This window comes from Molothrus aeneus, chromosome 4, assembly GCF_037042795.1.
Source record: "Molothrus aeneus isolate 106 chromosome 4, BPBGC_Maene_1.0, whole genome shotgun sequence".
Lineage (NCBI taxonomy): Eukaryota > Metazoa > Chordata > Aves > Passeriformes > Icteridae > Molothrus > Molothrus aeneus.
Window position 1 is genome coordinate 71,817,431 of NC_089649.1, and position 26,060 is coordinate 71,843,490.

A 26,060-nucleotide genomic window follows, 5' to 3' on the forward strand; every position below is an offset into this window, starting at 1 on the left:
TACAGCCAAGGGCTGAGCTGCTGCAGGGGCCCTGGGGATCCTGGCTCCTCATCCCCACCCCTCAACCCACACACAGGGGTTTGGCTCAGCTCAGGGAGGGGCCTTGGAGGTCCCACTGGCCTGTCCTGGCCTCAAAAGGTGAGAGCTGGGCTCCCCCAGCCTCCCACAGCCCCAGTTCCCTCTTTGCTTTCTAGGAACTGCAGAAAGTACGTGAAAGGATACAGCACTGCCTTCCCCAGGACGGGCTCTGCTGTGTGCCCTCAGCATGGGCTGGCACCAGTGGGGGGGCAAAGGGGCAGCTGGCGACCCTGATGATCTCTGTCCCTACGTCCTCATCTCTGCACAGCATCCCATGGGACACACTGGCACGAGGAGGGGAGGGAAGGGGTGTGCCAACCTGTGCCAGGCTGGAGGCATCACCCTGAACCTCTGTGGCAACCCTCCCCTCTCCTCAACCCACCCAGAGGGGTCCAGCCCTGAGCTGCCCCTCTCCAACCCCCAGCACAGGTGCTGAGAGAGCCCACAGGCCCCCCCACCCCACAGCAGGGCACTGTGGGGGCTCTGTGCAGCACACAGTGATGATGTGCAGACCCTCAGGTGCTGCAGGACCCCTCTGAGAGAGCTGGGACCACCCAAAACCCCAACACCATCCCAGATGCCAGTGCTGCCCCTTGCCTGGGTGTTCCCAGCGTGCCTCATCCTCTGGCATTCAGGAGCAGGGCAGGGCAGGGCAGGGGGTGTCTGTGCCCCCTGCCTCCCTGGGAAGTACCAGCAGTGCTGTGGGTGGGAGGCAGGGAGGGGGCTGAGCGTGGGTCTCATCCTGCAGTTCTCAGAAGTGTGATGCTGCTGTGACTGCACCTTGGGGCAGCCCCACACAGCCCAGCCCAGTATAAAAGCGCAGCCCCCGGCTCTGCTGAGCCCACCAGAGACAACGCAGAGGTAGGCACAGACTGGGGGGCTGGGGGGTTTCTGTTTGGGGGTGCTGCTCCCAGGGCTGGGGGCTCTGCCCTGGCTGCCCCTCTCCTGGGTGATGTCCAGCTGGAGCTGCCCTTCCCTGCCCTTTCCCTTCCCAGATGCTGGTGCTGCTGGGGCTGCTGCTGTTCCTGGTGCCTGCACAAGCCCTGACTGCCTTCCCCCCAAAGTGTGAGTGCTGCCCCCGGGGCACAGGGGAGGCCTGGAGGGGAAACCTGGCTGGGACAGGGACTGCAGAGGGAGTGGGGGGCGTCCCAAACCCACATCCCTCTGATAGGGGCTGGGACAGCTCTGCTGGGAGATTGGAGGGTGGGCATGAGGGTGATGTTGGGTGGGTATGGGGTGAGGATGTGGAGTGCAGGATTGTTGGGACAGGGTTTGGGGAACAATCTGCCCCCACCACAGCCCATCTCTGACCACTGGCTCTGCCTCTCCCCTCCAGTCCAGGTGGGGAAGCTCAACCAGGACGTGGTGGTGCGATGTGACACTTCAGAGCAGCACATCTCCTGGACACTGAACGGGGACGAGGAGCCCATGGCTGAACTGGTGCCTGAGGGCCAGAAGCTCACCATCCTGGGCTTGGACCTGCCAGCCACGGGCAACTACAGCTGCTGGGCTGGCCCTGTCCTGCTGGACACCACCTACGTGGTGGTCAGGAACACCCGTAAGGAGGGGCATGGCTGGGGCTGATGGGGGGCAGGGGTGGAGGGCTGAGGACCCCAGGGGATTCTGGTGCCCAGCCCATGGGCATGAGGAGCTGTGGGGAGCCCCTTGAAGGGAGTGGGCACCACTCCTGGCCTCATGCAGCCCCTGACCAGCCACCCCTCAACCCCTCAGGCGAGGAGGAGATCAACGTGTCCTGCCAGGCTGAGTCCTACAACGGCTCCTTCCACTGCTCCTGGCCCGGACCCGCCTCTGCCATCTTCCGTGCCCGCCTCATCCGCAGGTGGGTGCCCTGGGACCCCCCAAACCCACGGCAGCACCACGGGCACCCCGCCCTAAGAGCTGCCCACCCCTCCCTCCCCACAGCGATGGCTCCGTGGGGCCCTGGGTGCCCGTGGCCGGTGACCAAGGCCGGTTCAACGCCAACCTGGCAGATCCCCTGTTCTGCCCCTTCGGGGAGGAGCTGCGCCCGCTCCAGCTCCACCTGGAGGGGCTCTCGGACACCTCCTACCTCAACCTCTCCAGGCATTTCTTCCTCCGCGATATTGGTGAGCTCAGGGCAGGGGCAGCGGGGTGGGAGCGTCCAAGAGGCACTGGAGGCTGCGGGGGGAGGGTCTCAGCCCCTTTTCTGAGCCCCCCTCTGTCCACAGTGCGTCCTGACCCGCCCCAGGAGCTGATCCTGAAGCAGCAGGGGGAGCAGCTCCACCTGGCCTGGGCCCCCCCGGCCTCCTGGCCGCTCCCCAGATCCTACTTTGCACTGCTCTACCATCTGCAGTACGAGCTCCACAACGGCACCCAGGTAACGGGGGGGGGGGGATCTGTGCCCAGGGTGGACCAACACAGGCTGCCCCATGTGCCCACCCTGCCTCTGCCCCATCCCTGACTCCTCGCTGTCCCTGAGAAGATGCTCAGCCACGGCCCCTCCTCACTCGGCTGCTTCCCTTCCCGGGCTGATGAATTGTCACCCCAGGCTGTCACCGCTGCTCCCCCCAGCGCTGCCGGGCTCGGGGGGTGCTGTGCCCCCTCCCCGAGGCTCTCCCCAGACCGTGCCCTGCCCCCTTTGCAGGTTGAGCAGTTCGTGGAGGGTGCAGAGGAGACGCCGGTGCTGGCGGGCGCGGGGCGGGTACGAATCAGCTGCCGGGACCCCTACACCCCCCCGGCCTGGAGCCCCTGGAGCGCCTGGATGGGCCTCGATGCACCCCAATAACAGCGGCTTGGAGGGTGCAGACTCCACAACCGGGCACCTCCTTTCCCCAGAACCCCCATCCCTTACAGCTCGGAAAAGGACTTTTCCCCCTAATAAAACTCAGGGATTTGCTTTGCCACCACAAACTCTGCTTGGTGTCTGTGGGAAGGGAGGTGCTGGGCCCCCACAGCACAAAACTCAGCCCTGGGGTCCATCTGCATGGCTGGGATAGGCTCCACCCGTGCTCCAGCCCAGCTTGGGGACAGGTGGGGTAAAAAACCCTGCCCAGTTCAGTTCCCTGAACTCCCCCAGCCCTCAAAAACCCTCCCAGCTCTGCCTCCTTTCTGGGGACTGTGGTGGGACAACGTCCCCAGGCACAGGAGCAGCACATCCCGAGGAGCAGGATCCCATCCTGACCCCATCCCCCCATCCCAGGGAGCAGGATCCCATCCCGACCCCATCCCCACATCCCGAGGAGCAGGATCCCATCCTGACCCCATCCCCCCATCCCAGGGAGCAGGATCCCATCCTGACCCCATCCCCAGAACCCAGGGAGCAGGATCCCATCCTGACCCCACACTCAGAACCCAGGGAGCAGGATCCCATCCTGACCCCATCCCAGAACCCAGGGAACAGGATCCCCCATCCTGACCCCAAAGTGCCGCTGACAGTGTGGGGGGGATCAGGGCCCACCCATCACCACTGGGGGGGCTCAGTTCCTACCGACGCTGTGGCCCCACAATGCGTCCCCTCAGTGTCCCCGTGCCGTGCCCAGCTCGGGGGTGAGGGGCTGCACCAGGCAGGAGGGAACCCAGACCCCTCCCTGAGCCCACGGAGCCCCCACCCCACCAGAGACCCCTGGAGCACAGCCGGGGGTGCTGCCCACCCCCATCCAGCCGGGCCGGCTCTGGGTGATGCCACGGGGCTTTATTGAGGTGCTTCCACAGGGTCTGGGCCGGGACCCCCGCCCCGGAGAGGCTGGTGAGTGTGAGACCCCACGGGCGCTGCCCTCCCGGGGCTCCCGGGCCAGGCGGGCACGAGTCCGGGGCACCCGTGAAACGGGGGGACACAAGGACCGGGGCTCCGTCAGTCCAGAGAGGTCCCGAGGGTCCCAGGGAACCGCGGTGCAGGAATCGGGGTCTGCGGTCCGGCGGAGGAACCGGGGTCCGGTGGTGGGGCTGAGGATCCGGTCCCGGGACCGTGGCTCCGGTGGGAAGGGCAGGGCCGGGCTCCGGTGGCGGGACCGGGGCTCCGGGGCGCCGCTCACGGCGGGGCCAAGCCGCCCAGGCGGAGCTCCTCGCTCTCCAGCATCTCCCTGGAAAAGAAGGGCCGGGCTAAGCCCCTCGCCCCCCGTGCCCCCCGCGCCCCCCTCGCGTACCGGTACGCGGCGATCTCCGCCTCCAGCGCCATCCGCAGCCGCAGCAGCGCCGGGTACTCCCGCAGGCACCGGGCCATCTCCGCCTCCGCCGCCCCGATCTCCCGCTCCAGCTCCGCCACCCGCTCCTGAGCCGGGCCGTCAGCAGCGCCGGAACCGCCGGGCGACCCCCGGGATCCCCCGCACACAGAGACCCCCACAGGGACCCCCGATCCCCCTCCAGACCCCCAGCCCGACCCCCGATCCGCACGGACTCCCGACACCCCTGACCCGGCCCCTGGAAACTCCGCAGACCCCCGCCCTACACGGCCCCCACCCCACATGGACCCACGGGACCCCCAACCCCGCCCCGACACCCGGCGGCCCGACCCACACAAAGCCCCGCTCCCGGTCCCACCGGTACTCCCCCATCCCTCCCGGGGCCCCCCACCTCCACCGGGACCCCTGACCCCCGCCCCTCCCCATGCCCACCCCCCCCTTCTCCCCATCCCTCCGGGCATCCAGCTCCAAACATCCACCCCCCCCCTCCTCCTCCTCCTCCTCCTCCTCCTCCTCCTCCTCCCATCCCAGCCCCCACCCCCGCTCCCTCCCAGCCCCCCAGGCGTCCCCCAATCCCGCACCTGGTACTTGGCCAGCTCCCCGCTCCGCCGGTCCCGCAGCCCCTCCAGCTGCCGGTGTAAGGCGCCCACCGCGCCCCGCAACGCCTCCACCTCGGCGGCTCGGGCTCGCAGCAGCCTCCGGTAACCGGCGGCCTCGGCACGGGCACGGAGCACCGCCTCGCCGCCGGCCCAGCGGCACCGGGGCCGGCCCTCGGCCGCGCTCATCCCGGTGGTAATGCGGTTCCACCCCTCCGCGTCACGGAACCGCAGCCAATCCCGTCGGTACCGGGTGAACGACTCCTCCCGGTAGCAGCGGAGAGGGGGAGCCCGCAGAAGCCTGGCCCCCAAACGTGGGGTGAGGGGAGAAGCCTGTCCCCCAAACGGGGGGTGAGGGGCTGCAGCATCGCGGGTGGCACCGGGGTGGGGGGCAAGGTCGAGTTCAGGGTCAAGGTCACCGTTGTAACCCCCCCCCCCACACACACACACCCTTCATCCCCTCCATCATCATCAACAGAGGCTGGAGTCGGACTGGATGGTCCTGGAGGGGGGAACCCCCACTTAGGGGGACACTGGGGAGGGGGTGCAGAGATTTGCCAGAAGAAGGGGGGGATTCAGCCCCTCTGCACCCCATGAGTGTCCTGTGGGTCACACGCAGGCTCAGTCCGTGGGAGGTGACACCCGGGGGCAGTCAGGGACTGGGATGGGGGGCACCCCGAGCCCATGGCAGGGGCTGCACGGGCATGTCCAGGCCCTGGGAGCTGACAGACCAGCGGGAGGAGGGCCAGGGGGCCAGGCTGTCAGTCTGTCCCACCACGGGGTGGGGCCGGGCTGGCCGAGTCCTTTGTGCACAGATGGAAGGCGGAGGTGGCAAACTCCGACCGGGATAAGGCAAAGTGGTGCGGGTGGTGCAGACCCCGCTGCCAGCGTGGGGGGCTTCCAGCGCCAGGAACGGGAGCTCCACGCCCTGCTCCAGGTGGGCTGGAGGCTGTGGAGCCCATGGAGCTGCTGGTGGGGGAGCTGCAGAGCCCTGCCAGGTGTGGGGACCCATCCCTGGGCTCCCAGGGCTGCGGGCAGGGAGCTGCAGGTGTCCATGGGGTGTAGTGGCCCAGCCCTTGGCTCCCACAGGTCTGAGCAGGGGGCTACAGCCATCTGTGGGGTGCAGGGGTGCAGTCCTGGGCTCCTGGGGGGCAGGCAGGGGCCTGCAGAGGTCCATAGGGCATGGGGGCTCATCCCTGGGCTCCTGGAGGTCCATAGGGCATGGGAGCCCATCCCTGGGCTCCTGGGGGTCCATAGGGCATGGGGGCCCAGCCCTGGGCTCCTGGGGGTCCGCAGGGCATGGGAGCCCATCCCTGGGCTCCTGGGGGTCCAGGCAGGGGGCTGCCCACCGCAGTGCTCCAGATGGGGGTTGGTGAAGCTTTGAGTCCAACCACAGGGGCACGACCTCACTCCTGGGTGCTCCTGGGGGGCTCTCCATGGCAGGGAGGGGGCTGCCAGTGCGGGGCTCTCTCTCAGGAAGCTGCAGCCCCTTCCCTGCCACGCTCCAGGCTCAGAGCCCACCGGGCTCCCGGTGCCACCTCCCAGCACATCAGCAGCGCCCTCACACCACAGAGGCCACCCCAGAGACCGACGTCACCTTGTTGTCCTCGGCCCAGGGCTGGAGGTTCTGCAGGGCGTAGAGGGAGGAGTTGTGCATGCAGAGCGGGTCCTGGGGCAGCGGCTGTGCCAGGCTCTTCTGGAAAGCCTCCTGCTGCAGGTGCAGCATCAGCCTGTTGGCCTGCTGCCGCTCGGCCTCGCGCTCCTCCGCCGTCTGACGCCTGCACACGCACACGGCGTTGGCACCGGCCGCAGATGGCACTGTCCCTTGTCCCCTTATTGCTGCCGTGGGACACGTGCCACAGTGCCACCAGAGAGGGCACGGGGGAGGCCAAGGTGATGCCATCCATCCCCAGTCCATCCCAGTCCCAGCCTCTCCCAGAATGTGGGGCTCGCTGCTGGAGGGATGTGGGGTTTGGGGCTGCCAGAGGGATATTGGGGTCATAGGGATATTGGGGTGTCTGTCAGAGGGATATTGGGATGGCTGTCAGAGGCTGTCTATTGAGGTGTCTGCAACAGGGGTATTGGGGTAATAGGGATATTGGGGTGGCTGCCAGAGGGATATTGGTGTGTTTCCCAGAGGGATATGGGGTGGCTGTCATGGGGATATTGGTGTGGGTGGCTGCCAGAGGGACACATAGGGGTGTATGCCAGAGGGATATATTGAGGTGTCTGCCAGAGGGATATTGAGGTGGCTGTCATAGGAATATTGGGGTGTTGGCCAGAGGGATATGGGGTGGCTGCCAGAGGGATTTATTGGGGTGGCTGTCAGGGATATTGGGGTGGCTGTTGGAAGGATATTGAGGTGTCTGCCAGAGGGATACATTGGGGTGTCTGTCAGAGGGATATATAGGGGTGTCTGCCAGAGGGATATATTGAGGTGTCTGCCAGAGGGACACATAGGGGTGGCTGTTAGAGGGATATTGGGGTGTCTGCCAGAGGGACACATAGGGGTGGCTGTTAGAGGGATATTGGGGTGTCTGCCAAAGGGACACATAGGGGTGGCTGTTAGAGGGATATTGGGGTGTCTGCCAGAGGGACACATAGGGGTGGCTGTTAGAGGGATATTGGGGTGTCTGCCAAAGGGACACATAGGGGTGGCTGTTAGAGGGATATTGGGGTGTCTGCCAGAGGGACACATAGGGGTGGCTGTTAGAGGGATATTGGGGTGTCTGCCAAAGGGACACATAGGGGTGGCTGTTAGAGGAATATCGGGGTGTCTGCCAAAGGGACACATAGGGGTGGCTGTTAGAGGGATATCGGGGTGTCTGCCAAAGGGACACATAGGGGTGGCTGTTAGAGGGATATTGGGGTGTCTTCCAGAGGGGTGTGTGCATCACGGTTGTGGCAGCTGTCCCGGGGCTGTCCTTGTTACCTCCACTTGGTGCGGCGGTTCTGGAACCAGGTCTTGACCTGGGCGTCCGTCATCTTGAGGGCCTTGGCCAGGGTGGCACGCTCGGCCGAGGCCAGGTACTTCTGGCGGTGGAAGCGCTTCTCCAGCTCGCAGATCTGCACCCGGGAGAAGGACGTGCGCGGCTTCTTGCGCTTGGGCGGCGTCCGGTTCTGGTACGGGTGCCCGATGCGCCGCGTCACCGCGAAGGGCGACAGCGCGGCTGTGGGGACAGCGGCGTCAGGGGGCGCTGGGGGTCATCCCAGCAAAGCACAGCAGGGCAGGACCCTGGGGCATGGCGGGGGGCTCGGGGCCAAGGGGGCACATGGGGATGGGGAATGCCAGGGGAGCCACCAGTGCTGCCTGGGAGAGTAGGGGAGGGGGATACCCAGAGCTGTCCCCACTTTGGGGACATGGGGGCAGCTCAAGACATGGCATGAGAGAGGAGCCATCCCCGTTCCTACCCCACAGCACAGTCACTCCCCCAGCCCTGCGGTCGGCACTGGAATGTCGGGGTGGATGGGCTGGCCCGGTCACAGGACTGATGCAGGACCATCGAGCCCGGCTGCACAAACCCAACCTCCCCTCACACTGAGCCCAAAGAGCCTCCAGGGCACTGCAGGGACTGCCCAGCCCTGCTCGTGAGGGAATGGGACCACAGAAGCTGTTGGGAGACAGACAGTGTCTCTTTCCATGGACTGGGGAAGGGGATGTCCCTGCCCAGCTGAGGTGTGAGCTGGCCCTAGTGAGGCCAAAGTGCCACATCTCAGCCCTGGTGAGGCCAACGTGCCACATCCCAGCCCTGGTGAGGCCAACGTGCCACATGCCAGCCCCAGAAGCTGCTGGAGCTGCAGGGAGCATCAGAGCAGCATGGAGGAAAGCAAAGGTTTGGCAGGGCCAGCCCCCAATGCCTGCACCCCTCCTGCTCTGGCAGCAACCTTTGCCAAGCCATGACCCTACAGCACCACATCCCCATGGTGCCATGGCACCACAGCCGCCACCAGGGCTACACCACACGGACAGGGCTGCACATGGCTGGGACCATGGGACATAGGGACATAGGGCACAGCCCACAGCACCCCAGGGACCCCCTGGCACCCACAGATCCTCCCTCCCACCCATGCCCAGGAGGCCGCCTGGGCTGGAGGAGCCTTGCAGCCGGGGGGACGAGCACGGTTGAGCAGGTGGAGCCATGCAGGGCACGGTTGGGGCAGGTGGAGCCGTGCAGGGCACGGTTGAGCAGGTGGAGCCGTGCAGGGCACGGTTGGGGCAGGTGGAGCCATGCAGGGCACGGTTGGGGCAGGTGGAGCCGTGCAGGGCACGGTTGAGCAGGTGGAGCCGTGCAGGGCACGGTTGGGGCAGGTGGAGCCGCGCAGGGCACGGTTGGGGCAGGTGGAGCTGTGCAGGGCACGGCTGGGGCAGGTGGAGCCGTGCAGGGCACGGTTGAGCAGATGGAGCCGTGCAGCCGGGGGGCACAGAGGCCCCTGAGCCCCCTCCCCGCATGGGCGGCCTCTCACCGGGACCAGCTGCCTCCTGCCCACAGCCCACCCCAAGGCCGAGGTGCTGAGTGATGGCTGCGGCTGAGAGACCCCGCGCTGGGGAGGGGCTGCCCCATCCACCCAACGCTGGCGCCAGGCAGGAGACGAGGACGTCACCCGCCACCCCTGCGCGGGGACTGTGCTTCGTCACCGCTGCCATGGCGGGGTGGGCCGGGAGGCGAACACGGTTCTGCTGGCGCCCGGGTGGGACCCCCAGGGTCCCCAGCGTCCTGCCCCAGACCCCCCCATGGCCCACACGGCCGGGACTCAGCCCCCAGTCCCGCACGGCCTCCAGCCTTGTCCCCGCATGCGGCCACACACTGTGGACGTGGCAGTGCCGCCATCTTGGGCGGGAGCGGAGCTGAGCCAGGCCAGGGGTCCCCAGCAGCCACACACGGTCCCGGTGCCCGGGACCCCAACTTCAGCACCCCTCCTGCTTCTGGGGTGCAGCAAGCAGCACCCCCAGCCCAGCACTGCTGCTCAGCCCCCACCAGGGCGCTCAGCCCCGGCCACATCAGCAGCACCTCAACCCCTCACTACCTCCACAACCCCGCATGGCCGCCCTGGCTTCTCCCACAGCGCTGGCTCTGTGTGTTCCACACCGATCCCTGCACGTTCAGATCAGTGATCCCATCCCCAGGCACCCCCCAGGTACCCCTGCACCACCGCCCCCATTCTCGGGGTTCACAAGGCACGGGACATTGCTCTGTGCATGGGGGGGCTTTGTCCTCAGTTCCACGGTGGGTCCCCCACCCTGCACCGTGTCCCCTCAGAGCCCCCACATCACATCTCACATCCGCAGAGCCCCCATCCCACTCTGCAGAGCCCCCACTCTGCACACACCCCACACCCGGCTCCCCACAGCCTCCCCGTTATGGTGTCACAGCGTCGCCACCAGCACCTCCAAACCGGGCACGGGACCAGACACGGAGTAAAGCCCGAGACCGGAGCCTGCTGGGACCCCCCGGGCTCCACCCGGAGCCACCGGACCATACCCGGTGACGCGGTGGAGCCGCCGGTAGCCGCGTCTACCCCGAGCCGCTCCCGCGGGCCCCGACGGCGCCGGGTGAGCACCGGGCGCTGCGGGAACCTGTGGAGCGCACGGTCCCCGCCATCCCCGTCCGATCCCCGCGCCCGCCCCGACCCGCGCCGTGCCCGCCGGACCGCGCTGCCCCGACGGAACCGCGGGAGCGGCCGGTGCCGCGGGAGTGCCCGGAGCCGTCAATAGCCGCCGGTAGCCGCCGGTAGCCGCCCGCTCACCTGAGAGCCGGTCCTTGGCGATGCGCCGCGTGGTCTCCATCCACGGGAAGGTGAGCCCCGGCAGCGCGGGCCCCGGCGGCGGCGCGGCGGGCGCGGCGGGCGGCGGGGCGGGCGCGGGCCGGTGCGCCGGGACGCGGATGACTCCGGCGGGAGGCGCGGCGGGCGCGGGGGTCACGTTCACGCTCACGTTCATGCTCATGTTGAGGTTGTAGGAGCCGAGCGGACCGGTGGGGCCGTAGCCGCTGCCGTAGAGCCCGTAGTCGGGCTCTGCCGCCGCCCGGTGCGGCCCCGTGGGCTCGGGGCCGCCCAGGATCTGGTCGATGCCGAAGCTGATGGGCTCGTGGGGCGCGGGGGGCCCCGGGCCGCCGCCCTCCCGCTCCATCCCGGCCGCGCTCAGAGCCGGCGGGGCGCGGGCATGGCCGGGGGGCGGCGGGGGGCGGCGGCGGCGACGGGCACGGAGCGCCCGGTGCGGGGCAGGACGCGGTGCGAGGTGCGGGCCCGGAGCAAGGTGCGGGGCAGGTGCCGGGTGCGGGTGCGGGCCCGGGGCAGGGTGCGGGGCATGGCTCGCAGCCGCTGGCGGCCCCGGGGCGGGAGCGCGGGTGGGCTGCGGGCCCTGGCGGGACGCGCTTTTCTGCCCCGCTCCATCCGGACCGGCCGAACTCCCACCGCCTGCGCCCTGATTGGCGGCCGCGCCCCGTGATTGACAGTTCGGGGCCCCGCCCCCGCCTCGGGACCCCCCCCCGCCCCCGCCGCTCCGGGCCCCCGCCCCGGCTCCGGGACAAGCGGACGGGCCCGTCGGGTCCCGAACGCCCCCCTTGCACCGACGGGCTCCGTACCCGTTCTCCCCGCCGGGGCGTCCGCCGGAGCGCCTACCCGGTCCGGCGGAGCCGCTGTCGCATCGGGCAGCAGCGCGGCGCCTTTTCGCGTCCCCGCTCCGTCCGCAGCCCCGTCGGCGCTTCCAGCCGCCCCTCCCGGGGCGCACGAAGCGGCCCCTGCCCCCGCGCCGTTCTCACGGTGCGCACGGACCGGCGCCCGCGGTGCGCAGGCTTCGCACCGAGCCCGTCCGTACGGGAGCGAATAGATCTGGCGGCCCCGGAGCCAACGCGCCCGGTGCGGGGATCCAGGGGTAGTTCCGACCCGCTGTTCCCAGAGCACGGACACGTCCCGGGACACGGATCCCAATCTCCTCGAGCCGCCGTTGCCGGTAGCTGGGGTCTCAGTTCCCAGGGAACCGCCCTCTCCCGGGGCACCGACCCCATGCCGACCTTCAGTTCCCGGGCCATAAATCCCCCTTCCCGGGACCTGCCGTTCCCGGGATCATGGACCCCGTTTTCCACGGACCAGCCCGTTCAGGGGGATGGAGTCCGACACCCCCGGCCCCGCCATTCCCGGAGACAGACCCCGGTTCCCGACCCGCCGTTCCCCGGGATGGACCCCTGTTCCCCGCCCGCCTTTCCCGGTCACAGAGCCCAGCCCGGCCCCGTCGGTAACGGCAGCGGAGAGCGGCACTGGCTCGGTCGGGTCTTCCGACGACTATCGCGACAGCGACGCGGCGCCCCGCGGGTGGGTTCCCGGCGGCTCCCGGGCGGGTCACGGCCCCGGGACAGGGGCTGGCGGGGCGGAGGCGGCGGCGGCTTCCCGGGCACCCTGGCGCCACCGGTCTGGGGCAAATGACATTACCGGGGCCTGCGCCTGTAAATCACGGCGGCACCGGGGGCTGCAGCTGCCGCACCGGGGGCACCGCACACCCCGGGGCACCTCGCATCCCAGGGGCACCGGGGGGCACCGGGTGGTGCCAGGCTCGCCGCAGTGCGGGGTGCCCGTCCCAGCTCTGCCGGGGTGTGGGGCAGCGGGAACCGGGGCTGCACGGGCACACGCCTGTGCCACCCTCGGCCATGCCCACAGCCCACCCCGGCACCGGGAACGGCCGAGCTGCTCCTCTCCACACCAGGGGCACCGACGGAGCCTCGTGTGCCCAGAAGGGGAGGGGGACACAGCACCGGGACCCTGCCCTGCAGGCGACACGGATATCTGGCGTTCCCTGCTCGCAGCCCGGCAGGTGCTGGGACGAATCTCAGGGTTCCCACTGTGGCTTTTCCACCTGAAAAGAGCCACCGGCTCCGGGTCTGCTGCGGCAGAGGGACCAGCTGTGACCCCGTGGGGTGCAGCCATGGCGGCGGCAGTGGCAGTGACAGCGGTGACAGTGGCGGCAGTGGCGGTGACAGTGGCAGCGGGAGGAAATGGCCGGTGCCGGAGGAGGAGGCGGCAGCAGGTTAATTGAACCCGGAGCAGGAGGCAGATGTTGCCGTGCCCAGGGGCTGGAATCTGCCGGGCTGGGAGATGGATTGGGGGGCTGGGACGGGGCCCGGGGCAATGCGGGATCTCCCGGCGCCTGCTTGCGCCAGGGCCCGCCCCACGCCCACGGGGGTCTGCAGGCAGCACCCCCGGCCGGAGCAGCCCCCCCTGCCCGGCAGCCTCCAGCAACACAGCCAGGGCTGCCCTGGGAGGGAGGGAGGGGAAGAACTGAGGCTGCTCAAGGAGTTCTGAGCCCCTTCCCACCCTTGCTGTGGGTGCAAGGTGTTTTCCTCCCAGGGGCCCCACTAGCCAAGGTGTCACCACCTTGTGCCGCTGGCTCTGCCTTCCCAGTGACCCCTGGGCCACCTGGAAGGAGGCCGTGTCCCTGAGCCTGGCCCAGGGTCCCCTGAGCCACCGTGGGGACCAGGCAGGGTCCCTGCACCCGGAACCCCCCAAGTTGGGCCAGTACAGAGCCCTCCTCATTTCTCGGCCGCAGCAGGGACCTCTGTGTCCTCTTTGTCCCCCCTGCCACCCCAAGGGGCTGGGCCTGGCGGTTCTCGTGGGTGGCAGTGACAGCTGGAGGGGATGCGGCAGAAGAAAGGGCATTTGCCCATTTCCAGCAGGGAATCAGCCTTCAGCCAGCGCAGCGCCGGGCCCTGCCACCGCCAGAGCCGCACCAGCATCTCCCCGCCCCGCGCCCTCCACGCCCCTCTGCCCCTGGGAGCAGGGGGTCACGCATGGGGTCTGTGGGGTCCGGCCCCTGCCCGCCCCACCACGGAGGTGCTGCCCGAAGCTGCCGGGGCTCCTCGCCCCGTCCCCCGCCGTGGCCCCGGGGCTGCCGGTGCAGCTGCGCGGCTTCGTGGTGCCGCGTCCCCGGTGCCGCCCGTGCCGATGCCTCTGTCCCCCACGGGGACGCCGCGGGCTCCGAGGCTGCTGCCGGGGCGGGGGTCGCTGGGACGGGTCCGTGCCTGTCCCCGGTGCCCCGGCCATCACGGCGGTGGCGCGGCGGGGACCTGGCGGGGCCCCACGCTGCCACCGGCCAGAGGCTGCCGCGCACCCGCTCCCGCCCGCTCCCCCCCGTAATCTTATTACCGCTGGACGTCCCCTTCTTCCTCCCGCTTCCCCCCAAACCCGCTGGCAAACTGGAGGGACAGTCAGCTCCTCTCTGGCTGCTGGGTTAATTCTGGGCTAATTAGATGAACCAGCCCATATTGGATTACTTTAGCCTGCATTTGGTCCTCCAGTCCTTGGCTTGCGGCTCCCGGGGGAGCTGCTGGCGCCTCCTGCCTCAATCAGACACTTCTTAACCGCATGAAACACTCCCGGTGCCCCCCGCCGCCCGCCCGCCGTGGGCGCCGGCACCCGGACGGGGTGCGCGGGGTGAGGCGGCAGCAGCCGGTGGGCGCGGTGCCCACCCCGACCCGGCTGGCACGGCGGGAGCGCTGGCATGAGGATGGATGGGGCCGGCATGGGGATGGGATGGAGTCGGGATGGGACCGCTGTGGGGTTGGGATGGGGTCGTGCGATGGCCCCGGCGGGCTGCCCGCGGACCCGACGGCCGTGTCGCCCGCTCGGACGTCACGGTGGTGGCCCTCGGCGTCTGCGCGGTGTCCTCGGGGAGGAGCCGGGTGCCACATGGGTGCGTGGGCTGCACGGTGACGCCAACAGCGGCTGCTGGGGGGGCTGCTCCCCCCGGGCACCGCCAGGCTGCGGCCCCTGCGGCGGGGGACAGGGGGGACTGCGGGTCCGGACTGGGGGTGCAGCACGGGCCACCCCCCCTCAAACCCTCTGGGGACCCCAGCGCCGTGGTCTGGGAGCAGGGTCGGAAGGGCTGGGGGGGCACAGTCTGGGCTGGGGGCTGCAGAGGGGATGGATGCCAGCGGAGCGGGAGCTGAGAGCCCCCGGGCGTTCGGTGGGGGGTGAGGGATGGAGCAGGGGGCAGGGGGGTGCTGTGGGAGCGGGGGGCACACACAGCACCCCCCTCCCTGCTCGGGCGGCAGGACAGGCAGCTCCAGCCCCTCTGGTCAGTGGGAGCAGTGCCCAGGAGGCACCGGACACATGGCTGGGCACACCGGTCCCCTCTCCCACGCACTCAGGGGTACCCTCAAGGTACCCCACCCTCACCATCCCAGGGTCTGACACCAGCCGGGGTTTTTGGGGGCTCTGCCCTGCCTAGGGGCTGCAGGTGCTGCCCATCCTGGAGGGCTGGTGCCCGTCGGGGGCCACAGTGTGCCGGTGGCTGGTGGCCGCTGACGGCCACGTCGCTCAGGGCCTCGTTATCAAAGGTTAATTGGATTTTGCAGATGTACTCGGTGCATTAGGCAGGAACTCAGTCCATGAACACCCAGCCCCCGCTGCCCTATAGGGACCCCTGCCCACCCCAGGGGGATTAATAGGGGACCCCTATTCACCCTGCCTGATCTAACAGGGACCCCTGCCCACCCCAGAGGGGTTAATAGGGGACCCCTATTCACCCTGCCTGATCTAACAGGGACCCCTGTCTGCCTCAGGGGTCCCCTGCCTCCCTTGGGGGGGTCCCTATTCACCTGACGGGATAGAGGGGGGAGCTAACGCCGCACCACAGCGGCCATGAGTGTGTCCAGCCTCAGCCCAGCCTCTCTCAGCCCCAGCGAGGGCTCCGGCCGGGAAAGCTCCCAGCAGCGCTTCCCAGAAGGAGCCGCCCCGGCCGTGCCGCGGAAATGGAGCTGAATATCTGAGCAGGGCTGAGCTAAAAGCCTCGGCCCCGCAGCCCCGCGCAGCCCCGGCGGCTCCCGCCATCAATTATTAACGGCGAGATGGATCCACGGCCTCGCCTGGCGGGGGCGGCTCCGAGAGGACCGGCTGCCGGACCCCAGCCCCGGGACGGGCTCTCCGCCCTAGGTCCCGCGGGGCCCACGCCAGAGCCACCCGCAGAGCCCGCTCCTCGCCCGGCCGGGACTCGCGGTGCCGGTGCCGGGTGCGGTGCCGGTTCTCAGAAAGCGATGCTGCCCCGCCGTGGGGCCGCTCTGGCCCCGCTGTGACCCCCGCCCCTCCCCGGATGGCTCCTGGCAGGTACAGATGGGACCGGACCCTCCCCAGCCGGGGGTCACCGGCCCCGCCGCGCTCTCGCCTCCCCGGAGGCGCGGGCAGGGGTGGGCGGGCGGCGGGGCGGGGGCCAGTCCGGAGCCTCTGCCCGCCGGCGCCCCGGCACCGGGAGAGGCTCGTGTTGGTCCCGGGGCTCGGCCACACACCGTGCGCCGCCCGGGACGAGAGGCTGGCACCGGGGTCACCGGGGCTCGTTGCTGAGACGCTCCGGTGGGGCAGCGGGGACAGCGCGGCTGGACTGGGCACACTGAGGGAGCTGAGGGGTGGAGTAAGTGCTGTGAGCCGTACCCCGGACCCGGACCATGACAATGACCGGGACGCATCCAGGAGCCCCAAACCCGCACGGTCCCTGGCCGTGGCAGCCCGTGCGGAGCCGGTGCCGGAGCAGGGCTGGCAGCGCGGCTGTGTGCCAGGAGCTCCATGCTGCGGTGGGGGGTGCCAGCCCCTGCTCGGGGGTCCCGCCGTGCTCCTCTGCCCGCTCCCACTCCCTGACACGGACCAGCCTTCCCCGCCGTCCGGTCTGGGGTCCGGGGGGTGGCACAGTCCGTGAGGAACCGTGGGGGGCTCCGAGGGGCCGCGGGGAACTCGGCTCGGCTCCGCATTAGCGCGGCCGCTGCTTCCCCTGAGCCAAACCTTCATTAGCGTGGCTCCGGCTGCGCCGGGTGGGGCCGCGGGCTGCTCCGCTGGCACCCCAAATTGTCAGCACCTCGGCACCCCAAACTACCAGCACCCCAAAGTGCAGCACCCCGGCACCCCAAATTGTCAGCACCTCGGCACCCCAAACCGTCAGCACCCCAAACTGCAGCACCCAGCACCCGACACCCCGAACTGCCAGCACTTCGACCCTGCCAGCACCCCAGCACCAGACACCCCAAATATCAGCACCAACAGCAGCGCGACACCCCAAACTGTACCATTCTGGTACCCCAGCGACACCCCCGCACCCCAACCCTGCCTGAACCCCTGCACCCCGAAGGGTCCCGGTACACCGAACTGCCAGGGCAAACACCCCGACCCTGCCGGTGCCGCTGCATCCCTGAGCCCAGCCCTGCCCTCGCCGCCGCCGTTCACGCTGTGCCCCCGTCGGGACGCCCCGGTGTCCCCTCCCGAATCTTCCCAGACCCCCTGAGCCCCCCCAGATCTCCTGTACCCCACGGACCCCCCAAATCCACCCCCCAGAGTCCCCTGCGTGTACCCCGAACTCCTTGTCCCCTTCGTAGCCTCCAGACCGCTCAGATCCCCTCAGACCCCCTCAGATCCCCTCAAACCCTCTCAGACCCCCTGAGACCCCCTCAGGCCCCCTCAGACTCCCTCGGATCCCCTCAGATCTCCTCAGATCTCCTCGGGGCCCCTCAGTCCCCCTCAGACTCCCTCAAACCCCCTCAGCCCCCGGTTCCCCCCCGGGCCCCCCGCACTCCCGTTGCCCGCCCCCCCTTCCCTCCTGTTCCCCCGCGTTGCTCTGCTGCCTTCTGGCGGCGTTCCGCAGCACCACACGCACGCAGAGCCCTCTCTGATTGGCGGCCGCTGCTGTCCGTCAAGAGCGCGCCCTCTCGCTATTGGCCAGCGTTGGGAACGCCCTTCCCTAAACACGGCGGGTCCGGTGGCGGCGGCTCGCGGCGGGTCCCCCTCACGGGCGAGGTCGGGGAGTCTCGGGATCCCAGGCTTCTCCCCGTGGGTCTCGGGGAAGGATCAGCACAGGGCCGAGCTTGCGCCGCCCGCCGCGACTCCAGACTCGCGGGGCACGCTAGGAGTTGTAGTCCCGCCGCTCGCCGCGGCCCCGCCCCGAACACGGAAGTGCGCGAGGCCACAGGCGGAGGCGGCTCTAAGATGGCGTCGCCTCCTCAGGGGGGCCCGATGGCCATCGCCATGCGGCTGCGGAACCAGCTCCAGGCCGTCTACAAGATGGACCCGCTGCGGAACGAGGCGAGCGGCCGTACCGGGAAGGCGGGAGGCACCGGGAGGAGGCGGTGGCGGCGACACCGGGGGCCAGCTCGGGAGGGGACGGGAGGTGCCGTGGCGTTGCCGCTGGGGGGCGCTGTGAGACCGAAGGGCGGTGCGGGAAGGCGGGGCCTGGGAAAGGGGGCGTGGCCAGGGATCGGGGCAGGCACTGGGCTGGGGGTGTCCCCGGACCCCCAAAATCCCATTTTCTGATATACTAAGGCAAAACAGCGTATCCAGCCCACTTCAAATCCCGTTTTCTAGCGTAATAATGGAATACAGACTGGCCAGTCCTGTGTTCTGGCATGTTAAGGCAATATAAGGGGTGCAGCACCCCAAAATCCTGTGTTTTGCCATAATAATGGAAGACAGGAGGCATGCCCCTCCAGAATCTCATTTTCTGGTATATTAAATTAAGATAGTGAGGCCAGCCTCTCAAAATCCCATTTTCAGGTGTAATAATGGAAGACAGGGGGCAATCCCTGCAAAATCCCGTTTTCTGACATATTTTGGCAAGACCAGGGTGTCCAGCCCCTCAGAATCTGTTTTCTGGCATATTAAAGCAAAACAAGAGGTGCAACTCCCCAAAATCCCATTCTTTTAGCATCTTAAGGGAATGGCAGGAGAAACTCCTTGGGGTACGCGGTTCCAGGTGAAGGATGAGAGGGGTCTCGGGGGTCTCCAGGTGACAGGTGAGGGTGGTCTTGGCATGCTTTGGGTGACAGTGCTGTGTCCCCCCCAGGAGGAAGTGAAGGTGAAGATGAAGGAGCTGAACGAGCACATCGTGTGTTTCCTGTGCGCCGGGTACTTCATCGACGCCACTACCATCACCGAGTGCCTGCACACCTGTGAGTGTCCCCACCTGCCTGGGGGGCTTGGGGGGGCTCTGGGGGTGCAGTGCCACCCCTCCCACACCTGTCCTTGTCCTCCCACACTTGTCCTTGTCCCCAGTCTGCAAGAGCTGCATCGTGAAGTACCTGCAGACCAGCAAGTACTGCCCCATGTGCAACACCAAGATCCACGAGACGCAGCCTCTGCTCAACCTCAAACTGGACAGGGTCATGCAGGACATCGTCTACAAGCTGGTGCCCGGCCTGCAGCACAGTAAGGGGACACAGGGGACACGGGTGGGGGGGGCTCAGGGAGCATGGCCTGCAGCACAGTACGGGGGACACGGGGGGGCTCAGGGAGCATGGCCTGCAGCACAGTATGGGGGACATGGGGATAGGGACAGGAATGGGGATATGAACAGGGAGAGAAAAAGGGATGGGGACATGGTGGGAGGACAGCCAGGGACTGTCCTCAGGGCCAGCTGGGCCCAGGTGTGTCCCTGAGCCACTTGTCCCCTGCAGGTGAGGAGAAGCGGATCCGGGAGTTCTACCAGTCCCGAGGCCTCGACCGGGTGACGCAGCCCAGCGGTGACGGTGGGACAGGGGGGCACGGGGGGGTACAGGGGGCAGCCAGCCACGGTGCTGGGGGTGTCGGGGGCACAGGGGGCTGACGGTGCCACCTGTGTCCCCAGACACGGTGGGGGGTGACCCCATGGGGCTCCCCTACAGCACCTTTGACCACTCGCGCGCTCACTATTTCCGCTACGACGAGCACGTCTCGCTCTGCCTGGAGAAACTGAGGTGAGTCCAGGGGGGCTGCAGCCCCTCAGTGGGGTGGGGAGGGGACACAGGGGACACTGAGCACGGCCCCTGACACGTGAGACCCTGGACACATGTTCCTTTCTCTTCCCGCCACAGCTCCAGCAAGGACAAGAGCAAGGCCATGCTGCAGGTGAGTGGGGATCCCTGCAGACCCCAGCCCTGACCCCCAGCTGTCACCCTGGCCCTGCCGGGGGTGTGTGGGGTCCCTGGAGACCCCCACAGTCCCCCAACCCTCTCTGCCCCTCACAGCAGAAATACGTGAGGTGCTCGGTGAGGGCCCAGATCCGACACCTGCGGAGGGTCCTGTGCCACCGGCTGGGGCTGTCCCTGCAGCACGTGAGTGGGGGTCCCGGGGGGGGTGCCAGCCCTCAGAGGTGTCCTGGCCCCCCCTGATGCAGCCCCTCTGTGCAGGTGCAGATCCTGTTTGACAATGAGCCCCTCCCCGACCACATGACAATGAAGCAGCTCTGGCTCTCACGGTGGTTTGGCAAGGTGTGCATCCATCATGAGGGATGGCAGCCTCTGATTTTGGGGTTCACCCCGTGGGGGGGTGGTGGGGTGACCCTCTGGGGGTGCCTTGGGGCAGTGTGGGGTTGGGGGATTGAGGATCTTTAATGTCAAGGGCTGCAGTGGTGATCTGGGGGGCCCCTGGCCCCTGCATGGGTCAGGCAATGGGGGGGTCCCCAAAGGAGTTGGCCCAGTTTGGGGTGCAGCCCCAGGGGAGTCCCTGGGCTGAGAATGGGGTCTCTGTACTAGGGGACTTATGGGCTGGGGGTTGGGGTCTCTGCCTCAAGGGGATCTTGGGCTGGGATTTGGGGTCATGGACTGGGATTGGGGCGTCCCTGGACTGAGGTTTGGGATCCCTGCCCTAGGAGGGAGTCCTGGGCTGGGGTTTGGGGTCATGGGCTGGAATAGGGGGGTCCCTGTCTGGGGGGATTCCCTGGGCTGGGATCTGGGGTCTCTGCCCCAAGGGGGGGTCCTTGGCTGGAATCCCCCAGCCCTGACCCCCCCCCCTTGCCCCACAGCCTGCGCCCCTCCTGCTGCACTACAGCATCAAGGACAAGAGGAGGTAGGGGCAGGGGGTGGGCACTGCCCCCCAATGCAGCCCTGCTCCTGCCCCCCACCCCATAACTTATACCCCTCTTCGAATTTATTTTTGGAATAAAACTGTGGAAAAGCCCCCTTGAGTCCCTGCTTTGTCTGAGGGCGACTGGGGGGGGGGTCTCAGGAGGGTCCCCTCTGCTTCAGCAGCTCCAGGGGCTGCACTGGGGACTCAGTGACCCCTGGATGGGCTGCACCCATGGGGGGCTGAGTCGTGGGGTGCTGGGGGTGCACTGTGTGCAGTGGGGCTGTGCAGCCCCCCCGTCCCCATTCCCCCGCCGTGCCGGGGGGGGGTCTCGCAGCCCCTCAGCCCCGCGCAGCGATCCCGACACCGATCCCGTCCCATCCCGGTCCCGTCACGGCTGCCTGCCGCGTGTCCGGCCCCCCGCCCCCATAATGAGCCTTAATGAAGCCATGGGCCCTTTGATTGCCGGGGGAACGGGGAGCCCCGCGCCGCCCTAATTAGCCCGGGCCAATATTCCGCCATCTGGATCCTCCCGCCGCACCACGGGCACAGCTGCGGGCGGGGGGGTCCCGGGAGCGGGGGTGTCCCTGGGGTGGGGCCGGGACCCACGGCCGCGGGCGGAACAGGTGCCGGATCCCGGCGATCCCGGTAATCCCGGTGATCCCGGGAACGCGGCTGCGGAGGGCTCAAAACCCCGCGGCGCTGACCCCGCTCCGTGCTCCCGGTATGGCGGTGCCGGTGCCGGGCTGTGCCGGGCGGCTGTCGGGGATGTCCCCTCCATCCTCGTCCCCGAACCGGGTGTCCCATCCTGTGCTGGGCACGGTCCCGGACCCAGCGGGATGGATGTGGCACCGGGGGCGCCGTGGCTCGTCCTTCATCCTCGGTCCCCGCGCCGGAACCCCCGCGCCGCCGCCGCCGCCGGCGGATCCGGTTACGGCCCGGCCCGGCCCAGCTGTCGGCCATCGCTCACCGGGCGGGGCCGGCCGGGCTCGCCTGCCCAAAACCCCCACAAGGACGAGGGGAAACGCGGGGGCTGCGAGGCCATGCGGGCGTGGGGATCCCAGCTGGGGCTGGGTGCAATGGGGGTTCCAAATGAGGCGGTGGGTGCAGGATTGGGGTCCCAACCGGAGAGGGACGGGCGGGGTTGTGGAATGGGGGTCCCAAATAGGACTGGGGGAGCAGGATGGGGGGTTCAGTAGGGCTGGAGGCTTTGGGGTGCAAGGTGGGAGTCCCGAGCAGGGACAGAGGGTTTGGGGTATGGGATGGGTGTCCCAAAAAAGGCTGGAGGTGTGGGGGAGCAGGATGGGAGTTCTAAACGGGGCCACAGGGATTGGGGTGCAAGTCTGGGGTCCCAGCCGAGGTTGGAAGGGTGGGGGTGCAGGATGGGGGTCCCTAATGGGAGCAGAAGGATGGGTGGGGGATCCTAAATCGGGATGCAGGGCTGGAGGTGTGGGACAGAGATCCCAAATGGCACCAGAGGGCTGGGGGTGCAGTGTGGAGGAGTGGAGGAGCACGATGGGGATCCCAAACAGGGCTGGGGGTGCAGGACGGGGGTCCAAACGGGGGCTGCCTGTGGGGGAGTGGGCGTGTAGGTGGATGGATGGATGGATGGATGGACGGACAGACGGAGGGACGGACGGATGGCGGGGGCTGTCCCTGCGTCTGTCAGCAGCGGCTCTGGCAGCCAGTTACAGACGGCAGAGCAGGAAGCCCCCCGGAGCCCCCCACCAGCCCTGCACCCCCTCCCTTATCAGCGGCGGCCCCGGAGGAGCCTAATTCAAACCAACTGCGGGGCTGACGTTGGTAAATGAGCCCCCCGCCCACGGCCTGGCCCCAGCGCCCACGGGGGCTGCCCCGGGGAGGGGGGGACATGGGGGCTGGGGGATCCAGCGGGGCAGGGGCAGGTTCTGGGGGGGTGTTCCCGTAGCCCCGAGGCGCCGTGGAGCTGAAGGCACTTTGATGTCCCCCCTGGCCCGTCATGCTCCGAGGGGGCTAATGGCCCCCGGCTCCAGCCCGGCAGAGAGGGAAACCTGAGCCCCCAGCCCCCTGTCCTTAACCTGGGGGCTGTCGGGGGTCCCCAGCTCTGCCCGAGAGGATTTGGGCATGGCATGGATGGATCCACGCGAGCAGGGGGACGGGACCCTTCAGAGCTCCTTGGCTCTGTGGGACCCCCAGGAGCCCCTCTGGGGATGGTGGCACCCCCAGCCTGGAGGGTGCCAGGGCTCGGGTGCGGGGTGAGAGGTGAAGGGACCCACCCATGGTGTCGCAGGGATGTGCCAGGGGGGCCGCAGGGGCAGTGCTGGGAGGGGTCTGTGGGAGGGACCCCACAGAGAGACCCCTCAGTCCCCCCGCCCCCCACCCACAGCCCTCCTGTGCCTTGTGGGGGGCACTGGGGGCACAGCACAGCCCGGGGAGGGGGGCACAGCATCGCCCCTCCCTCCTATGCCATGTCCCCAAGCACTGCCCACCCCTGCCCCTCACCGGGCCCCCTCTAAAACCCCGGAAAACCCACGAGCCCCATGGGCTCTCACTCTGGGGGTCCCGCTCACCCCCTGCCCTGGGGACCCCGGGCTGCTGAGCCCCCCCGCGGCTGCACCGTCCCCGCCGTGCTCCGGCAGCACCGGTTCCGCGCAGCCGCGACAGGGACAGAGGAGCCCCGGCACCCTCACACCCCGTGGCCGGGTGAGGGACCATGCCCGGCCCCCTGGAACGTGTGGGCACTGCCATGGGCTGGGTGGGCACCGTGGGGACACGTGTGACACGGTGTTGTCCCACATCCTGACCTCCCACCGCAGGGCAGCACACAGCCACCACCCACCCCCTGTGGTGCCCATCCCATGCCATCCCCTCCGTGCCCAGCGGCACGGGCACGCGGCTGTCACGACAGGAATGAGCTGTCACGACGGGAATGAGCCGCCTCCCCAGCGCGGGGACGTTCCCTGGAACGAAGCGCCGGGATGAGGCTGATGAGAAAAATCCAAACGCAATTTAATTCCTGTCACCGCCTGAGCGGCTCCAAATGACGCCGGGGGGTTCTGACGGGCCCACGCTGAGCCCCCCCCCCAACCCCAGCCCCCCCCCATTTCCTGAGGTGCCGTTTCCTGAGGATGTGGGCACCGGCACTGGCACCGGGATGCCCGCCGGCCTGGGAAGGGGGGGCACCTTCCTGCGGACAGAGGGGTCACGGCAGGGCCTGGGAAAGCGCCGCCCCCGGGACCCCAACACCCCCCGCAGCCGCCGGGGGCACCCCCGGGGTTGCTCGGAGCAGCCGCGATGGTGATGGAGCACTTGTGGCACCCAGCCGGTGCCACGGGCATCCCCGGGAGCCTGGAGGCGCAGTCCCGGCTGCTCGGTGCTGGCAGGGCGAGTGTCACCGGCGAAAAGGCCACCGGGCACCGGCAGCCCCGGTTGGCACGAGTGCGAGGGGCGGTGGGGTCGTGGGAGCGGGCTCAAGGCACCTTTCCACGTCCCCCGGGTTATTTTGGCACCGGGTTATTTTCAAGGCACCTCTCCACGTCTCCCGGGTTATTTTGGCCGCCGGAGTTTCCTCCGAGCCTTTGTGTGGCGGCCGCAGCCCCCCCGCGCCCCCCCGGGCTGCCCGCACGGAGCGGATCGGCGGCGGGGGAGCGCGGGGAGGGGGCGCCGCTACCGGGGCGTCTGCCACGGGCTAGGGTGGGATATGGGGCATGTGATATGGGATATGGGATGTGGGATATGGGATGTGGGATGTGGGATGGGATTGGACATGTGTGGGATGTGGGGCATGGGATATGGGATATGGGGCATGGGATGTGGGATGTGGGATATGGGATGTGGCATAGAATGGGATAGGGGGCATGGGATATGGGATATGGGACATGGGATGTGGAACATGGGATATGGGGTGTGGGATGTGGGATATAGATTGGGACAAGGGATGGGATATGAATGAAATATGGGATATGGGACATAGGATGGGATAAGGGATGGGATATGGATATGGGATATAGGATGGGGTATGGGATGGGATATGGGATAAGGGATGGGATATGGATATGAGATATAGGATGGGGTATGGGATGCGATATGGATATGAGATATAGGATGGGATAAGGGATGGGACATGGGATGGGATATGGATATGGGATATAGGATGGCATAAGGGATGGGACATGGGATGGGATATGGATATGGGATATAGGATGGCATAAGGGATGGGACATGCAGTGCACAGGGGACGCACACATGGGGTACAGGTGGGCACAGAGGGCAGATGTGGGTGCCCTCGGGGGGTGCCAGCCTGCTCCCAAGGGTCTGTGGTTTGGGTGCTGCTGCCCTGACGTGGATGCTGGTGCCACAGTGTTGGTGCCACAGCAAGGGTGCCATGGTGCCAGTGCCACCCCTGGTGTGGATCCCAATGCCACGATGTGGGTCCTGGTGCCATGGTGTGGGTGGCAGTGGCACACTGTGGGTGCCAGTGCCATAGTGTGGGTGCCAGTGCCACAGTGTGCATTCCAGTGCCACCGTGGGGTCCCTGGTGCCCCGTGTGTCCCAGTGAGGTGGCACTCACCATCCCTCCATCGTTCCACCCTTTAAGTCGGTGTTTCCTGGCGGGTTTGTCCCGGCCTGTCAGTGCCGGTGCTTCCCAGCCATAAATCACCCAGCACGGGGGTTTGGTGCCCCTATGCCCACAGCCACAGCCTGGCAAGGGGCTCCCACTGAGCCCACCTTCACTTGGGACCTGCCTGGGCAGGGCAAGGGCTCACTGGAGCCCCGTGGCACCGTCAGGATGGACATCTCCCACCCATCTCCCCTGGCTCCCCATGGTATAACGGGATGTGGACAACCCCGGGGTTGGGATTGGGGGCAAATCACTTTCAAAAGATTGGAAGTACCCACGGCAGCCCAGCCCATGTGCCAGGGCGTGGGACGCTCTCTCTGCTCCTGTCTGGCTGCCCCCAGCGCCCCGAGGCTTCCGTCCGGGCCCAGCGCTGCCGGCACGGCCGTTCCCTCCGCTATTCCCAGCATTTCCTGGGGTTTATTGTCTTCCCCTCCCTGTCCCACCTTCCTCGCAGGAAACCCTTCGTCCCACGGGGCCGGCGGCTCCGTTACCAGCAGGACGGCGCTCCCGGCCCCCTCGCCACGGGCAGGGATACAGCCGGAGCCCCGGGAGCTGCTCAAGCCCCCAAACCCCGCTCAGACCCCGGTACCGGGGGGCCCCGGCTATACCGGCAGGTCTGAGCCCCCATCACGGCCGTGCCGGTGTCGATACCGGGGTTCCACAGCGGAGAAGAGGCTGGGGACTGTCCCCAGAGCCTGTGGGGAGGGAGGGCGTGTTCTGCCACGGCTGTCGCCCACCAGTCCCCTGATCCCTAAAACAATTTGGGCGCGTTATTGCAAGGCCGCGTCTCCGTCTGCCGGATAATTGCATGCGATCTGCAGGGAGGGGCCGTGCCGCCATCATCCCGCG

At 68.2% G+C, this 26,060-nt stretch overlaps 4 protein-coding genes across 6 annotated transcripts; 2 read left to right on the forward strand and 2 right to left on the reverse strand.

The window, feature by feature from the left end:
* Nucleotides 1–1,073: 1,073 nt before the first annotated feature.
* Nucleotides 1,074–2,842, forward strand: LOC136556226 (interleukin-12 subunit beta-like). The gene is made up of 6 exons (XM_066549277.1): nt 1,074–1,143; nt 1,415–1,636; nt 1,810–1,918; nt 2,002–2,183; nt 2,286–2,434; nt 2,702–2,842. The coding sequence occupies exons 1-6, from the start codon at nt 1,074–1,076 to the stop codon at nt 2,840–2,842; spliced, it is 873 nt and encodes a 290-aa protein (XP_066405374.1).
* Nucleotides 2,843–3,729: 887 nt separating this feature from the next.
* LOC136556206 (alpha-internexin-like) lies at nt 3,730–5,130 on the reverse strand. Its single transcript, XM_066549258.1, has 3 exons — nt 4,817–5,130; nt 4,200–4,324; nt 3,730–4,136 (listed from the first exon to the last, which is right to left on the reverse strand). Exons 1-3 carry the CDS (start codon nt 5,018–5,020, stop codon nt 4,085–4,087), a joined length of 381 nt encoding a protein of 126 aa, XP_066405355.1. The 5' UTR covers nt 5,021–5,130; the 3' UTR covers nt 3,730–4,084.
* Nucleotides 5,131–6,221: 1,091 nt separating this feature from the next.
* On the reverse strand, nt 6,222–10,958 carry TLX2 (T cell leukemia homeobox 2). The gene is made up of 3 exons (XM_066549257.1): nt 10,577–10,958; nt 7,764–8,001; nt 6,222–6,609 (listed from the first exon to the last, which is right to left on the reverse strand). Exons 1-3 carry the CDS (start codon nt 10,956–10,958, stop codon nt 6,393–6,395), a joined length of 837 nt encoding a protein of 278 aa, XP_066405354.1. The 3' UTR covers nt 6,222–6,392.
* Nucleotides 10,959–17,689: 6,731 nt separating this feature from the next.
* On the forward strand, nt 17,690–20,725 carry PCGF1 (polycomb group ring finger 1). Of its 3 annotated transcripts, none has more exons than XM_066549259.1 (9): nt 17,690–17,878; nt 18,636–18,741; nt 18,845–18,997; nt 19,246–19,317; nt 19,416–19,524; nt 19,642–19,675; nt 19,768–19,881; nt 19,957–20,037; nt 20,571–20,725. In XM_066549259.1, exons 1-9 carry the CDS (start codon nt 17,783–17,785, stop codon nt 20,616–20,618), a joined length of 813 nt encoding a protein of 270 aa, XP_066405356.1. In that variant the 5' UTR covers nt 17,690–17,782; the 3' UTR covers nt 20,619–20,725. The 3 variants fall into 3 exon arrangements, with proteins under 3 accessions (XP_066405356.1, XP_066405358.1, XP_066405357.1); XM_066549261.1 differs by having other exon boundaries at nt 17,691–17,878; nt 19,798–19,881; XM_066549260.1 differs by having other exon boundaries at nt 17,693–17,878; nt 19,795–19,881.
* The last annotated feature ends 5,335 nt before the right edge of the window (nt 20,726–26,060 follow it).